We start from the raw sequence: 16,604 nt of genomic DNA on the forward strand, positions 1-16,604 counted from the left end.
AGATAAATGGGATTTAGTACTTACATAATCCTTTGCTGATCCAAGTACTTTTCCTATCAGAGATATTCTTGAAAATGTTCTTGACAAAGTCTTCAAAAGTCACAGTAGCAAGAGCATTGATACTGGCAGCCACCGTACTGCAAGATACAGACACATTTCATATAATGTTAGAAATATGGCACAGAGGCCTTATGCAAGTGAAGCTATTTATCATTTATTTTGGATCCTTTTAGAGTGACTCACCATAACCTTACCTAGTCTTCATCTGCCCACAAGGCAGAAGTCCCCCTGCTTTTATTAAGGCTTATCCCCATATGTAATAAAAGGTAGTGATGGGGAAAAAAATTCCCCAGGCATGGATTTGCAGCGAATTTTCATGTTTCGCCATTGGCTGATTTTTTCGCGAAATGGGTGACAAAATTCACTGTGGAGAAATTAGACTTGCGTCCTCTAAAAATTGTTGCGCGTCAAAAAAGAATTGTCTCGCTCATCGAAAGAATTGTTGCGTCAAACGTATTGTCTCACATTAAGCATCAAACGTCATATTGTCTCTCACCAAAAGAATTGTCTCTTGCGTCCAAAAGAATTGTCTCTCATCAAAAGAATTGTCTTGCGCCAAAAAGAATTGTCTCTCACATTAAAAGAATTGTCATACGTATTGTTGCACAACAATTTTTTTTTTGACGCTCAACATTTTCCCCGAATTTTTCCGTGAAGCAAAACAGGACAGATTAGCCCATCACTAATAAAAGGCACTAAATTTGCCCAGGTACACATAACCCATAGCAACCAATACGATGTTTGCTTTTAAACAGGTGACAAGTAAATGCTACCTGCTGATTGGTTGCTATGGGTTACTGTACCTGGGCAAACTTAGTACCTTTTATTACATCCGCTCCTTCTTATATTATAAAACAGGCCAGTTTGTATTAATAATACACACTTTGTTGATAAGTAAGGCTACGCTTATATGTTTAATTGAACATAAGCTGAAAGCAGGACCTGCTTATGAATAGGCTATACATTATTTAATTCAGTTTTAACATCCACATAATAATATGATTATGAGCAAAAGTTACCTTAATGTCCCACTGAAGGCACATGCAACGAATAGTCCGGGGAGCCCTGGCATTTTTGAAAATATGTTCATTACAAAATATGGCATCATCTAAAAGGGAAAAATACAATACAAAAATACAAAATATAAGAACCCCCTGGCTGTGTACAAGCAGTGCAGTCTCATTTCATAAGCATTAGTCACAGATTGGAAACATCAGAGTATTTGATAAGTGCAGAGTAGGAATTACTCTCTTGGACAGGCTTTCTAGTCTAAGGTGACCAAGCTTGATCAGAATATGCACCTACCTTATGAAATGGTTATCAGTTGAATTGTTAGCTAATTCTATATGCCAGGGATCCCCTAACTTTCTTACTAGTGAGTGAAATGTAAAAAGACTTGGAGAGCAACACAAGCAACATAAAAGTTCATGGAGGAGCCAAATAAGGGCTGTGATTGGCTATTAGGCAGCCTCTATGCACACTATCAGCTTACAGGGGGCTTTATTTGGTAGTAAATCTTGTTTTTATTCAACCAAAACTTGCCCCTAAGTCAGGAATTCAAAAAAACAAGTTGAAAAGGTTGGATTTGCTTTTTCAGTTCAGGTCTTTTGATAAATGACTGCCATTCATAGAAATTCATTTGTTTGTGGTTCAAACAAATATATATATATATGTATATTAAAAAAATGAGTTTAAGTAACCCCCTCCTAAATCTTTTCAGCTAAATATCTTTAATATATCTGAATCTCTATTTAGAATAATTATTTGTTTCCCACCTGGTCTGGCGCTGTTATAAATCCCGCAGTCCAAGGGTCACAGCTTACAAAATGGGCATACATGATCAGTCCAGTGAATACAGAGCACACCAATATTATCCACAGTCCAAGCAAGTTAAGATACAGTGCACTTGAAAAAAAAAACACAGATTAGGGGATAACCTAGAAACCATCTGAATTGGGTTATTCTTCAAATTCTGTTTGCAATTAAATATTACCTGTAAATTACTTTCCCATTGTAAGGGAAAATATTAAAATGGTTGTGGTGACTAAGACTAGACATTGAGACCACCCATTATTTTCAAACCTGCCCAATAGAGATCTGGCAGGCCCATCGTAAGTGCCCATGCACGGCCGGGGGACCACATCGGCTCGTTGATGCAGTCCCTGAACTGACAGATGCCTATACCTGTCCTACACCACGTGTATAAGGGGATATCGAGAGTAGATCCACTCGCTTGGTGACCTTGCTGGGCTGGTAATGCTGGGCTAGTAAAGTTTAGGGACAGCTTTTGTGCACTTTGGCAGCTGCAGGTCTAAACATTTAGGGGCTCATTTATGAACCATCGATTTTTAATTCACAAAAAAGTTGCAGAGAGTAAACTCTGGGAGTTATCCATGATTTACTATGGGGCCCATTCATTAAAGCACACATTTTTTTTTCAGAAAAAAATCATATTCTTTCTAATTTTTAGAACTTTTCTTAATGACCACAATAATATCATTAAAATTGCACAACTTTTTCTTGGTTTTCGTTAACTTCTTTATTTTTCGCAAAGATTACGATCATTTTGGAATTCATTCAAGCTTCGGTATAGTCACATACCTTGGGCCAGGTTGGAGCTGAAGAGTGCCATTGAGCCCTATGGGTGACTTTCCTTGGGCCGGGTTGGAGCTGCAGAGTGCCATTGAGCCCTATGGGAGACTTTCCTTGGGCCAGGTTAGAGCTGCAGAGTGCCATTGAGCCCTATGGGAGACTTTCCTTGGGCCGGGTTGGAGCTGCAGAGTGCCATTGATTCCTATGAGAGTCTTTCCTTGGGCCGGGTTGGAGCTGCAGAGTGCCATTGATTCCTATGAGAGTCTTTCCTTGGGCCGGGTTGGAGCTGCAGAGTGCCATTGAGTCCTATGGGAGACTTTCCTTGGGCCGGGTTGGAGCTGCAGAGTGCCATTGAGCCCTATGGGAGACTTTCCTTGGGCCGGGTTGGAGCTGCAGAGTGCCATTGAGCCCTATGGGAGACTTTCCTTGGGCCAGGTTGGAGCTGCAGAGTGCCATTGAGCCCTATGGGAGACTTTCCTTGGGCCAGGTTGGAGCTGCAGAGTGCCATTGAGCCCTATGGGAGACTTTCCTTGGGCCAGGTTGGAGCTGCAGAGTGCCATTGAGCCCTATGGGTGACTTTCCTTGGGCCGGGTTGGAGCTGCAGAGTGCCATTGAGCCCTATGGGAGACTTTCCTTGGGCCGGGTTGGAGCTGCAGAGTGCCATTGAGTCCTATGGGAGACTTTCCTTGGGCCGGGTTGGAGCTGCAGAGTGCCATTGAGCCTATGGGATTTGTTGGGCCAGAGTGCCATTGAGCCCTATGGGAGACTTTCCTTGGGCCGGGTTGGAGCTGCAGAGTGCCATTGAGCCCTATGGGAGACTTTCCTTGGGCCGGGTTGGAGCTGCAGAGTGCCATTGAGCCCTATGGGAGACTTTCCTTGGGCCGGGTTGGAGCTGCAGAGTGCCATTGAGCCCTATGGGAGACTTTCCTTGGGCCGGGTTGGAGCTGCAGAGTGCCATTGAGCCCTATGGGAGACTTTCCTTGGGCCGGGTTGGAGCTGCAGAGTGCCATTGAGCCTATGGGAGACTTTCCTTGGGCCGGGTTGGAGCTGCAGAGTGCCATTGAGCCCTATGGGAGACTTTCCTTGGGCCGGGTTGGAGCTGCAGAGTGCCATTGAGCCCTATGGGAGACTTTCCTTGGGCCGGGTTGGAGCTGCAGAGTGCCATTGAGCCCTATGGGAGACTTTCCTTGGGCCGGGTTGGAGCTGCAGAGTGCCATTGAGCCCTATGGGAGACTTTCCTTGGGCCGGGTTGGAGCTGCAGAGTGCCATTGAGCCCTAATGGGAGACTTTCCTTGGGCCGGGTTGGAGCTGCAGAAGTGCCATTGAGCCCTATGGGAGACTTTCCTTGGCCGGTTGAGCTGCAATGCCATTGAGCCTAGGGAGCTTCCTGGCCGGTTGGAGCTGCAGAGTGCCATTGAGCCCTATGGGAGACTTTCCTTGGGCCGGGTTGGAGCTGCAGAGTGCCATTGAGCCCTATGGAGACTTTCCTTGGGCCGGGTTGGAGCTGCAGAGTGCCATTGAGCCCTATGGGAGACTTTCCTTGGGCCGGGTTGGAGCTGCAGAGTGCCATTGAGCCCTATGGACTTTCCTTGGCCGGTTGGAGCTGCAGAGTGCCATTGAGCCCTATGGGAGACTTTCCTTGGGCCAGGTTGGAGCTGCAGAGTGCCATTGAGCCCTATGGAGACTTTCCTTGGGCCGGGTTGGAGCTGCAGAGTTGCCATTGAGTCCTATGGGAGACTTTCCTTGGGCCGGGTTGGAGCTGCAGAGTGCCATTGAGTCCTATGGGAGACTTTCCTTGGGCCGGGTTGGAGCTGCAGAGTGCCATTGAGCCCTATGGGGAGACTTTCCTTGGGCCGGGTTGGGAGCTGCAGAGTGCCATTGAGCCCTATGGGAGACTTTCCTTGGCCGGGTTGGAGCTGCAGAGTGCCATTGAGCCCTATGGGGTGACTTTCCTTGGGCCGGGTTGGAGCTGCAGAGTGCCATTGAGCCCTATGGGAGACTTTCCTGGCCGGGTTTGGGCCAGAGTGCCATTGAGCCCTTGGAGACTTTCTTGGGCCGGTTGGAGCTGCAGAGTGCCATTGAGCCCTATGGGAGACTTTCCTTGGGCCGGGTTGGAGCTGCAGAGTGCCATTGAGCCCTATGGGAGACTTTCCTTGGGCCGGGTTGGAGCTGCAGAGTGCCATTGAGCCCTATGGGAGACTTTCCTTGGGCCGGGTTGGAGCTGCAGAGTGCCATTGAGCCCTATGGGAGACTTTCCTTGGGCCGGGTTGGAGCTGCAGAGTGCCATTGAGCCCTATGGGAGACTTTCCTTGGGCCGGGTTGGAGCTGCAGAGTGCCATTGAGCCCTATGGGAGACTTTCCTTGGGCCGGGTTGGAGCTGCAGAGTGCCATTGAGCCCTATGGGAGACTTTCCTTGGGCCGGGTTTGGAGCTGCAGAGTGCCATTGAGCCCTATGGGAGACTTTCCTTGGCCGGGTTGGAGCTGCAGAGTGCCATTGAGCCTATGGGAGACTTTCCTTGGGCCGGGTTGGAGCTGCAGAGTGCCATTGAGCCCTATGGGAGACTTTCCTTGGGCCGGGTTGGAGCTGCAGAGTGCCATTGAGCCCTATGGGAGACTTTCCTTGGGCCGGGTTGGAGCTGCAGAGTGCCATTGAGCCCTATGGGAGACTTTCCTTGGGCCGGGTTGGAGCTGCAGAGTGCCATTGAGCCCTATGGGAGACTTTCCTTGGGCCGGGTTGGAGCTGCAGAGTGCCATTGAGCCCTATGGGAGACTTTCCTTGGGCCGGGTTGGAGCTGCAGAGTGCCATTGAGCCCTATGGGAGACTTTCCTTGGGCCGGGTTGGAGCTGCAGAGTGCCATTGAGCCCTATGGGAGACTTTCCTTGGGCCGGGTTGGAGCTGCAGAGTGCCATTGAGCCTATGGGAGCTTCCTTGGGCCGGTTGGAGCTGCAGAGGCATTGAGCCCTATGGAGCTTCCTTGGGCCGGGTTGGAGCTGCAGAGTGCCATTGAGCCCTATGGGAGACTTTCCTTGGGCCGGGTTGGAGCTGCAGAGTGCCATTATGGGAGACTTTCCTTGGGCGGGTTGGAGCTGCAGAGTGCCAGCCCTATGGGAGACTTTCCTTGGCCAGGTTGGAGCTGCAGAGTGCCATTGAGCCCTATGGGAGACTTTCCTTGGGCCGGGTTGGAGCTGCAGAGTGCCATTGAGCCCTATGGGAGACTTTCCTTGGGCCGGTTGGAGCTGCAGAGTGCCATTGAGCCCTATGGGAGACTTTCCTTGGGCCGGGGTGGAGCTGCAGAGTGCCATTGATGGGAGACTTTCCTTGGGCCGGGTTGGAGCTGCAGAGTGCCATTGAGCCCTATGGGAGACTTTCCTTGGGCCGGGTTGGAGCTGCAGAGTGCCATTGAGCCCTATGGGAGACTTTCCTTGGGCCGGGTTGGAGCTGCAGAGTGCCATTGAGCCCTATGGGAGACTTTCCTTGGGCCGGGTTGGAGCTGCAGAGTGCCATTGAGCCCTATGGGAGACTTTCCTTGGGCCGGGTTGGAGCTGCAGACTGCCATTGAGCCCTATGGGGAGACTTTCCTTGGGCCGGGTTGGAGCTGCAGAGTGCCATTGAGCCCTATGGGAGACTTTCCTTGGGCCGGGTTGGAGCTGCAGAGTGCCATTGAGCCCTATGGAGACTTTCTTGGGCCGGGTTGGAGCTGCAGAGTGCCATTGAGCCCTATGGGAGACTTTCCTTGGGCCGGGTTGGAGCTGCAGAGTGCCATTGAGCCCTATGGGAGACTTTCCTTGGGCCGGGTTGGAGCTGCAGAGTGCCATTGAGCCCTATGGAGACTTTCCTTGGGCCGGGTTGGAGCTGCAGAGTGCCATTGAAGCCCTATGGGAGACTTTCCTTGGGCCGGCGTTGGAGCTGCAGAGTGCCATTGAGCCCTATGGGAGACTTTCCTTGGGCCGGGTTTGGAGCTGCAGAGTGCCATTGAGCCCTATGGGAGGACTTTCCTTGGGCCGGGTTGGAGCTGCAGAGTGCCATTGAAGCCCTATGGAGCTTCCTTGGCCAGTTGGAGCTGCAGAGTGCCATGAGGCCTTGGGCCGGGTTGAGCTTGCAGGTGCCTTGAGCCTATGGGAGACTTTCCTTGGGCGGGTTGGAGCTGCAGAGTGCCATTGAGCCCTATGGGAGACTTTCCTTGGGCCGGGTTGGAGCTGCAGAGTGCCATTGAGCCCTATGGGAGACTTTCCTTGGGCCGGGTTGGAGCTGCAGAGTGCCATTGAGCCCTATGGGAGACTTTCCTTGGGTTGGAGCTGCAGAGTGCCATTGAGCCCTATGGGAGACTTTCCTTGGGCGGGTTGGAGCTGCAGAGTGCCATTGAGCCTATGGGCTTTCAGTTGGAGCCCTATGGGGGACTTTCCTTGGGCCCGGTTGGAGCTGCAGAGTGCCATTGAGCCCTATGGGAGACTTTCCTTGGGCCGGGTTGGAGCTGCAGAGTGCCATTGAGTCCTATGGGAGACTTTCCTTGGGCCGGGTTGGAGCTGCAGAGTGCCATTGAGCCCTATGGGAGACTTTCCTTGGGCCGGGTTGGAGCTGCAGAGTGCCATTGAGCCCTATGGGTGACTTTCCTTGGGCCGGGTTGGAGCTGCAGAGTGCCATTGAGCCCTATGGGAGACTTTCCTTGGCCGGGTTGGCTGCAGAGTGCCATTGCCTATGGGAGCTTTGGCGGTTGGAGCTGCAGAGTGCCATTGAGCCCTATGGGAGACTTTGCTTGGGCCGGGTTGGAGCTGCAGAGTGCCATTGAGCCCTATGGGAGACTTTCCTTGGGCCGGGTTGGAGCTGCAGAGTGCCATTGAGCCCTATGGGAGACTTTCCTTGGGCCGGGTTGGAGCGGCAGAGTGCCATTGAGCCCTATGGGAGACTTTCCTTGGGCCGGGTTGGAGCTGCAGAGTGCCATTGAGCCCTATGGGAGACTTTCCTTGGGCCAGGTTGGAGCTGCAGAGTGCCATTGAGCCCTATAGGAGACTTTCCTTGGGCCGGGTTGGAGCTGCAGAGTGCCATTGAGCCCTATGGGAGACTTTCCTTGGGCCGGGTTGGAGCTGCAGAGTGCCATTGAGCCCTATGGGAGACTTTCCTTGGGCCGGGTTGGAGCTGCAGAGTGCTATTGAGCCCTATGGGAGACTTTCCTTGGGCCAGGTTGGAGCTGCAGAGTGCCATTGAGCCCTATGGGAGGCTTCCAAAATCATGTATTGAAGTTTCAAAGCCAGAAAGTTTTTTGCGCTGTTTACTATCGTTCAGATCCGAAAATTTTGTGACTTTCGGATCGCAACCACAATATTTGCGTACTACCGGGAACAGAATTTTTGTGACATTTTCGAACATCAGAAATGATCGTGGTTACTCCGAATTTTTTCCAAATGTGCTTTTAACCAGCAAAAATGTGTGCTTTAATGAATGGGCTCCTGTGTGTTTAAATGGCTAAAAATCCGAATTCGACAATTCGCCAGCTTAAACTTGCTGAGTTCATGTAGAAGTCAATGGCAAAGGTCCTCTCTCTTTCCTTGAAGTTCTTTCTTTTGTCTCAAAACTTTGGAGGTTTTGCTATGTTTTGTCCCAAAAATCACGACTTTTTCTAATTGTTGCAAGCAACAATTTGATAAATATGGGATTTTCGTAGTGACAATTTGACGTTTTTATGACTTTTCTCACTTTTTTAGTAAATATTAGACATTCCGGAAAACAAGTGTAGTTAAATTTGAAAATAAAACAAAAATGAGAACTTACGGAGTTTTAGTAAATCTGCCCCTTAGTTTGCAAATCAACCCTGTACTAAATACCTATACTTGAATTTAATAAAAGTAGAAAAAAATACATCTCAGTTGTCAGTAAAATAATTACATTCATGATACACAATAACACAATAATACAAAATAATACATTAGTAAGACTCACAGTTTAGCATGCTTCTCAGACTTGCACGATATGCATCTCTGTACTGTCGACTGGTTAACTCCATAGATTCCCAGCCATGTAAATGTTCCTCCCACAGCAATGGTCCAAAATGTGTGTCTTTTTAATGGGTCTACATCAAAACTAATACAAATAAATATGCCATTAAAAGAAAATTAGATTATTGTTAAGATTGTGTTAGACTTTCAAATCTCTGTGGCCAGGGAATCATTCAACCCATTTATTTGAATAGTAAGCAAGCAGCCAACTCAGTAGTCTGTATCTTATAAAATTTGGTTAAACATCTCTAGTGTTAAACGGCCTCCATCCTATCCCCCTCCATTGGGAACCCCCAATACTGAGATATAAGGATGCAACATGGTAGAAAACAGATATGAATAGCAGCAGTGGACTGAAGAATTTCAATTGAATATTAAAAGAGGATGAAAGCCTTGTTACAACCCCTAAGTCCCCTCCAGATGTCTCCATCCCATCCTTCTCCATTGGAAACCCCCAATACTGCCCTGATTTCTGTACTTGGTCATAAAAAACAGAGGGGGTCATTTATAAAGTTTGTGCAGCGCATATATTTTTCGCATATAACATTTACCATTTCCCCACTGCTGTGCCCATCTTTCCTTTTTTCATGAATCACTTTGAAATGCACAATGAGCACATAAGAATTTGCAAATAGCTCGCAAATAAGAGTGAGGTTTGTGTGAGCATGGCTACTGTGCATGTTTGTTGTGCACAAATTTGCAAAATCTTATTTTGTGCCACTGAAGTTGTGGAATAATTTGGACGCAGAGTGTGCACATAAATATTTGCAAATTGTGATTATGGCATATTTAAAAATTCTTAAGGACAATCGCACTACTCTTAAAAATTAGTTATTATGTTTGCACATTAAATGCACCAGTCTTGTCCAGCTTTATAAATATAAACACGGGCAGGGCAAATATGTTTATTGCACAAATAATTTTGCACTGTGCGAAGTTTATACATATAAGCCCCTGAGCAGTGGCACAGTGTATCTTCTTCCCAGGAAGAAGTTGAAGCTTCACATTCTTTTATTTGGCAATTGCAGAGAAGGGGACACCAAGCAGTTCTACTCTTCCTTTTATAACCAGGTAGAATAGATAGGGCAGTATTGGGGGTTTCCAGAGGTGCAGTTTTGTAGGGAGGCCTCTGGGTTTTAACAAGTTGTTTGTCCATTGGTATTAGATTTGCCCTATAGATAATACTAAAAACTGAAGGTGGCCATACACGCTAAGATCGTCTCGCTTGGTGAAGTCGCCAAGCGAGCGGCTCTTTACCCGATATCTCCACCTATGGGTGGATGATATCTGGTTAATTCAGTTGTTTGGCTCTGGGGCTAAACATTGAATTAGAACGACCATAAGCTGTCGAATCAGTCTAAGGGTCCGATATTGGCAGCTAGAATCGACCCGTGTATGGCCACCTTAAGTGGGCTTCAGTTTTGTAGAAACAGCAGACAGGTTGGCAGTAAGAGCAAGCTGCAAAGCATTGGTTCCCAGACAACTGGACTGGACATACCTCCCTTGCATGGTCAAAGCAGTGGAAAAGGGGACCTATCCTACAGGCCAGTCAAGGTGACTGGTGAATGCTTATTTCTGCCCTGTGTAACACTGCAAGGGTAATTTATGAACTCAGCCGCAAGTGGTGACTTTGTTCATTAAAAAGTCCTAGAGTCCAAACACGGTCATTGCATTTCCATATAGTTCCACTAGGCGCCACTGTGTCCACCCTGCCTCTTCTTTTAAAAAGTGCACCTACTGACACGGGGGAACCCTATCGCTACTACCACCCTGAATGTGGGTTCCCATAACAAAGTGCGTCTATAGGTGCATCAGACTTCCAAAAGAATCACATTAATGCTATTTAATGACTGCACATTGCTGCACCTGATTCACCCACTCGTTTTGACACAAGGGCCACAACTGGCAGATATAATTTGGGGCACATTGTGTTTGCAAAGGACTCTTTAGAGAATTAACAGGGTACCTGTTTTTATGTAACCAATACCAAATAAGTGATAAGTAAACATAAGTGTTTAACTGACAATGTGAATAATAACCAACACAAATTGTGTAAATGGTGTAAAATGCAGCAAATGAAAAATTATGCACATACAGCATTTATTAAAATGTTTGTAAACAAACAATTATAGCAGAAAGATCAATGTTGAAGGTTTTTAAGGCCTGATTTTAAGGCTTAAGGACTATAAAATACAGTATATGACGTTTATGTTATCCGCCTTTGTGTGATATGAACATATACAATAACTCTCTTTATCTATAATGGTGGAGTTTAACTGAGTCAAGCAAGTCAGTAAAAGCTTTGCACTAAGGATTAATGATCCTACCTGGTCCTTTTGTACTTTCCTGCTTATCAGACATGAACATAAACCTTGTCCTTTTACTATCTGAAGGTATGTCTTTTTTTATCAAATAGCATGTTCACTGGCAATAACTCTGAGCTAGTCTATAAGCACTAATTAACCGAGATGCTACTGAATATAGTGTACAGGTATAGGATCTGTTTTTCAGAATGCTTGGGATCTGGGTTTTTCTGGATAAGGGATCTTTTCCGGAATTTGAATCACCATGCCTTAAGTCTGCTATAAATAATTTGAACATTAAATAAACCCAGTAGGATAGTTTTGCCTCCAGTAAAGATTAATTATATCTTAGTTGGGATCAAGTACAAGGCGTCTATGGAAGATGGCCTTCCTGTAATTTGGAGATAATGGGTCCCATACCTGTACTTTCTAATTCATAGTAACCTCAAGGCAAAGAAAACTGAAAGAATTTTCCATGATTATGGATGCAAGTGCTAGAACAAGGTGTAAAGACCAGCCCTCCTTAGCACCATGTGATGGATTCCAGTGCTAGGTGCAAGACAGCCCTGGGGCTCATTTACCAAGTGCAAAAAATAGAGTGTAAGCTGCCATGTTTCTGCACACTTGTGCCTTGCCCTGTACATTGCTGAATGGCTGCCAGTCTTTGTGCTCCAAAATAGAGTGCTGGGACCGGCCTCTGCCCCATGAATAGTGCTCGGTATGGTTTGAGCAGGTCCGTATTTTGGGCAGGATAGGAACATAGGCTGGAAGCAGGCAGGCAGGTCTCTGCAGCCATTCAGCAAAGTGTAGGGCAGGACCCACGTGTGCAATGAATATGATGGTTTGCAAGCCCTTTTTGCACTCTGTACTCTGTCCTTTACATGGTAAATGAACTCTGATGTGTCAGTGGGTGATATCCTAGGATTAATCCTAATCCAAGGAAACCCTTTCAAAATATTACAGAGGGCCCCCATTGATTAAGTAAATTTCAGGGCACTTTAGGGCGAGGTTACACAATGTGTGTAGGTTTGTGTGTGTCTGTGTACACATACTTTGTTTTATTGTTTGAGATTCTACTCTTGCTTATCTCCAATTTGAAATTTTTTATTCTGGTGGCTAGGAGCGTGAATTATGTGGTTGTTTATGTTAAGATACTCTTCTATACGATTTACAAACCTCAACTACCATTAAAAACCAACTGCTCCTATTTATGCTGCAAGCTGCAAAAGCCATCATACCAAAAAAATGGAAGGACAAAACTTCACCCACCAAACAGGAATGGATTTCTCTTCTTGAAGAAACAAAACAAATGAAAGAAATAACAGCGATCATACATGGGAAAAGTAAAAAATATTGGGAGACATGGTCCCCATGGATAAACTTCCTTAGACTCCAAAAATAGACAAAAAACATTTTCGTGGATCTTTATACAAATTGAATATTCCTAGACAGGGAAACCATATAGCTCTCTCTTTATAAGTAAGCTTTATAATATTATCCAAGATGTGAATTACTGTGAAATGTTATTTCTATGATATAAAAATCTGTACACCCCCCCACCCCCTTTCTTTTTTCTGTACCCCCCTCCCCCTATTAAAAATCTATAAATAAAGATTTAAAAAAAAAAAAAAAGATACTCTTCTAATCATCTTATAGTCTATTGCTTATGTCTGGTGGGTTAATAACGCTACAGGACAGAAATGTAAATTCATCCTTCCCTTTTGAAATGGACAGCATTCATTGGCCCCACTGGGGAGCTTTGGTCGGAAGTCACACCTGGACTCCTGTCCCTGGCATTTACTGTGCAAAAGTGTTATTATTAGTTTTAATGCAATAGTGGTGAGCCCACTTATCTCCGTTAATAAATGAACTGCAATGTCAAGAAACTTCCTTATCCTTTGGCTGCCATGCCCTGATGGTCAGTAAGAACTGAAGTTCTTCAGGTTGGCCATTTTGGCCTTAGGTGACAATTAGCAGCTTCTCCTGATCTGCAGCTTGCATCTATGTAGGAATGATTCTGGTTCCTATTATAACATCTGAAAATGGGTCATTTCCCAAAATACTTTAGCAAAATAATGAAATGTTGCTGTACATTTGTGGTGACTGTTTTATCAGGTGTCATCAATGAGTTTGAACACTGCTAACCAGGGTTATACCAGTAGGTAGGAGAGTTATAGATTTATCAGATGATGACTCTTTATCTGTGTTACTTTCCAAGAAAGAGATATCCACCTTATTAGCTAAATAGTGTCTTCACCTCACTGCAATAAATACAGGTTTCAACATGCTGATATCTCAGGTTTCTGTCACTTATGCTATAGGTTGACTTTGCACCAATGCGTCAAAACACGGGTCCATCATTTACTTATTATCAGTAAGAAGAAACTCATTTAACTTAATTTAATTACAGTGCAAGGGTAATATGTGTGTTATCATTTAAAAAATACAAGTGGTACATGTACTTTATCATGGTAAGGCTTTTGGGTAGGTCATGCATACCAATTATCTAGAAAAACCTTTTTTTATATGCACATTAAAGAAATAATAAATTATTAGTTTCCATGTTGGTGTTACTAGTCCTTTACTGATTGGGGCTCATTCACAACTGCCCCTTACACAAGGCCATTAGAGATCAGATAGGGAGCTGGTGGGGAGATGCCTATGTCCCCTTGTCCACCCCTCATGAATACAGTGCTGTCGAACACAGACAGTTATATTCATGAGGGTGAGCAAGTGTTTTTTTTTTCTCTCCATTTTGGAGTGCAGAGACCTGTGGCAATTCATTTACCATGCAGAGCAGAATAAACATGACAAAAACACTTTGCCTCACATGTCTTAAATGACCCCTATTGTGTTAGGGCTCCAGTACTTGGATAATTGACCCTGTGTTGGCAATTAACCCAATGGTCAGTAGCTAAATTAGGATTATGACTCCATATATGCATTCATGTCTATGTAAAGGTCCCATCTACGTAGAATTTGTGTAATGGAAGAAAAACACATGGTAAAGGTGGATATACATAGGCTAATACAGGGATCGCCAACCTTTTTAACTTGTGAGCCACACTCAGATGTAAAAAGTGTTGGTGAGCCACACAAGCATGAAAACAGATCTTTGAGGATGCCAAATAAGGATTGTAATTGGCTATTTGGTAACCCAATGTGGACTGCTGGCCTGCAGAAGGCTCTGCTTGGAGTAAAACTGTGTCTCTGTGCTTCCAAATCTTGTTTTCAAGCCAGAGATTTAAAAATGGGCACCTACTTTGAGGCCACTGGGAGCAACATCCAAGGGGGTGGTAAGCAACATGTTTCTCACAAGTCACTGGTTGGGGATCACTGGGCTAATAACTACTCACTCAGCCCTTCACAGTTGAGTTTAAAGCTTTTTGGCTTGTGTATGGGAGCAAATGGATGACTTGGGCAATCTCAACCAGCTATCTACAGGATAGATAAATATCTTTGCTGCACTGTTTCAGAATGAAGACTCATATAGAGAAAATATACACACAAACCTTTAACAAAACAGGAATGCAACATATAAGAAAAACCTTGAGGTCCACAAAAATATATATATAAAAATAGGAGAGTATGGATGTAAAACAGATAAGCTACAGACGAAGTTTGAATCCACACATCCATGCGGTAATATATGCACTGAATACCAACCTTCCCCAATTGACTATATGTTGGCCAACAGTACATACAAATAGGATACCCCTGGACAATTGTTGAACTATTTCTGGCAGTGTATTTACTGATAAATACAGGGAAAAAATAAAGCCCACTGTAGCAAATTGGACAAGATCAAAATTTCTACATTGTGACAGTAACCCCTGCTCCATCTGTAACTAAATATTGGAATATATGTTTACTTACTTGGCAATATCTACACGGGATCCATTCGTGGCTGTCTCCCATATCTTAGAAGGCCCTCCATTTTGAATAGTTCCTTCAATCAGTACAGTTAAAAATCCAACTACCATCACGACCATCTGGAATGCATCAGTCCATACAACGGCTTTCAAGCCCCCCTAAAAACATAAGATCATATTTAGGGCTAGGCCTTTATCTGTTGATCAATGCCAGAAGTTCAGCAACAATTAGAGGATGCAGGTTCTACAGCCCTATAGACATTACCCCAGAGTAGTGAACCTTTTCCCTATTAAAGTGTTAAGTGTTGGTGTTGCAAAATGGATCCAATTGACACAATTCATTAAAAAGCTTGCTTCAATATAGGCTCCTGCACTTGGTCATGAGGAGAGGCACAGTTGGGTCAATTTGATGCAATTAGGCACGATTGTGGCAGAAGCACAGCCTCAATTATGCTGGAATAATGGTGAAATGTTGCATTATGGGTAAAACATGGTAACATGCCTCAAAAATTGCACATTGCACCTGCTTTAGAGAATGACCTCTTATATGTTCTAGTCTTTTCATTTCTCCCTCTGAGCTCTGGGCTAATGCACAGGATTGCTGTAAGACTTGTTTTGAAAATATAAATCATTATCTTTTTGGCCAGGCCACATTTAATAACAAGGAGATATTGGGGCTCAATAATAATTGGGGAGATTATATGTGTCTAGTCTCCCGTTGCCTCTTAAATGTAGTAAATAAGGCTAGAAAGGTATTTTTAGTTTCATTTAGTTGTGCTATTATTGATACATACCAGAGTGCAGTAAAAAGTACAAACAATGCCTGTTGCAACAACAGATCCCCAAAGATCAAATCCAGTCACTGAAAAAAAAACAATACTTTATTATTCTGTTGAGTACTCTACAACCAACCCTTTTTCAAGACTACTGCTTGAATGTAAGCATCTTATTGGTTGCAGTTATTTCAGGGTACCCTGTGGGTAAGAGGTCTTTGACTGGCAGGGTGCATAGTGTTTCATTTTTGGAGTAAAACACTAATTTAAACACTATGGGGCCCATTCATGAAACCACAAATTTTCACTAGTTAAAAGCACGATTGGAAAAAATTTGGAGTAACCACGATAATTTCTGATGTGCGAAAATTCTTTTCTTGGTCGTACGAAAATATTGTGGTTTGATCCGAAAGTCAAAAATTTTTTGGATCCAAACGATCGTAAACAGCGCGAAAACCTTTCTGGCTTTGAAACAAAATGTATAAGGTTGGAAGCCTTCCAATGGCACTCTACAGATCCAACCTGGCAAAAAAGATAGTCATGATACCAAAGCTTCAATGAATAACAACATTTTCGTAGTCGTTGCGAAAAGTATGGCTTTTTCGTGGAATAACGAATGTACTACGAAAAAGTCGCAAAATTTTAATGTAATTATTGTGGATATTACGAAATGTTCTATATGTTAGAAAAAATTCGGAGTAACCACGATTATTTCTGATGTGCGAAAATTCTTTTGTTGGTCGTACGAAAATATTGTGATTTGATCTGAAAGTCACAAAATTTTTGGATCCAAACGATCGTAAACGGCACGAAAACCTTTGAAACAAAATGTATGATGTTGGAAGCCTTCCATAGGACTCAATGGCACTCTAATGACCCAACCTGGTGAAAAGATAGTCATGATACCAAAGCTTGAATGAATAACAACATTTTTGTAGTCGTTGCGAAAAGTACAGCTTTTTCGTGGAATAACGAATGTACTACGAAAAAGTCGTGAAATTTTAATGTAATTA

At 44.6% G+C, this 16,604-nt stretch overlaps 1 protein-coding gene across 2 annotated transcripts in view; it reads right to left on the reverse strand.

The window, feature by feature from the left end:
• Nucleotides 1–16,604, reverse strand: part of slc5a12 (solute carrier family 5 member 12) — a 42,102-nt gene that overhangs the window by 8,700 nt on the left and 16,798 nt on the right. For both annotated transcript variants that reach the window (XM_018093349.2, XM_031900581.1), the window contains exons 4-9: nt 15,613–15,680; nt 14,823–14,977; nt 8,588–8,728; nt 1,836–1,965; nt 1,080–1,168; nt 25–137 (exon numbers count right to left, since the gene is read on the reverse strand). In XM_018093349.2, coding sequence (XP_017948838.2) covers nt 25–137; nt 1,080–1,168; nt 1,836–1,965; nt 8,588–8,728; nt 14,823–14,977; nt 15,613–15,680 — 696 coding nt within the window. The remainder of the gene's footprint in view (nt 1–24; nt 138–1,079; nt 1,169–1,835; nt 1,966–8,587; nt 8,729–14,822; nt 14,978–15,612; nt 15,681–16,604) is intronic.

This window comes from Xenopus tropicalis, chromosome 4, assembly GCF_000004195.4.
Source record: "Xenopus tropicalis strain Nigerian chromosome 4, UCB_Xtro_10.0, whole genome shotgun sequence".
NCBI classification, from domain to species: Eukaryota; Metazoa; Chordata; class Amphibia; order Anura; family Pipidae; genus Xenopus; species Xenopus tropicalis.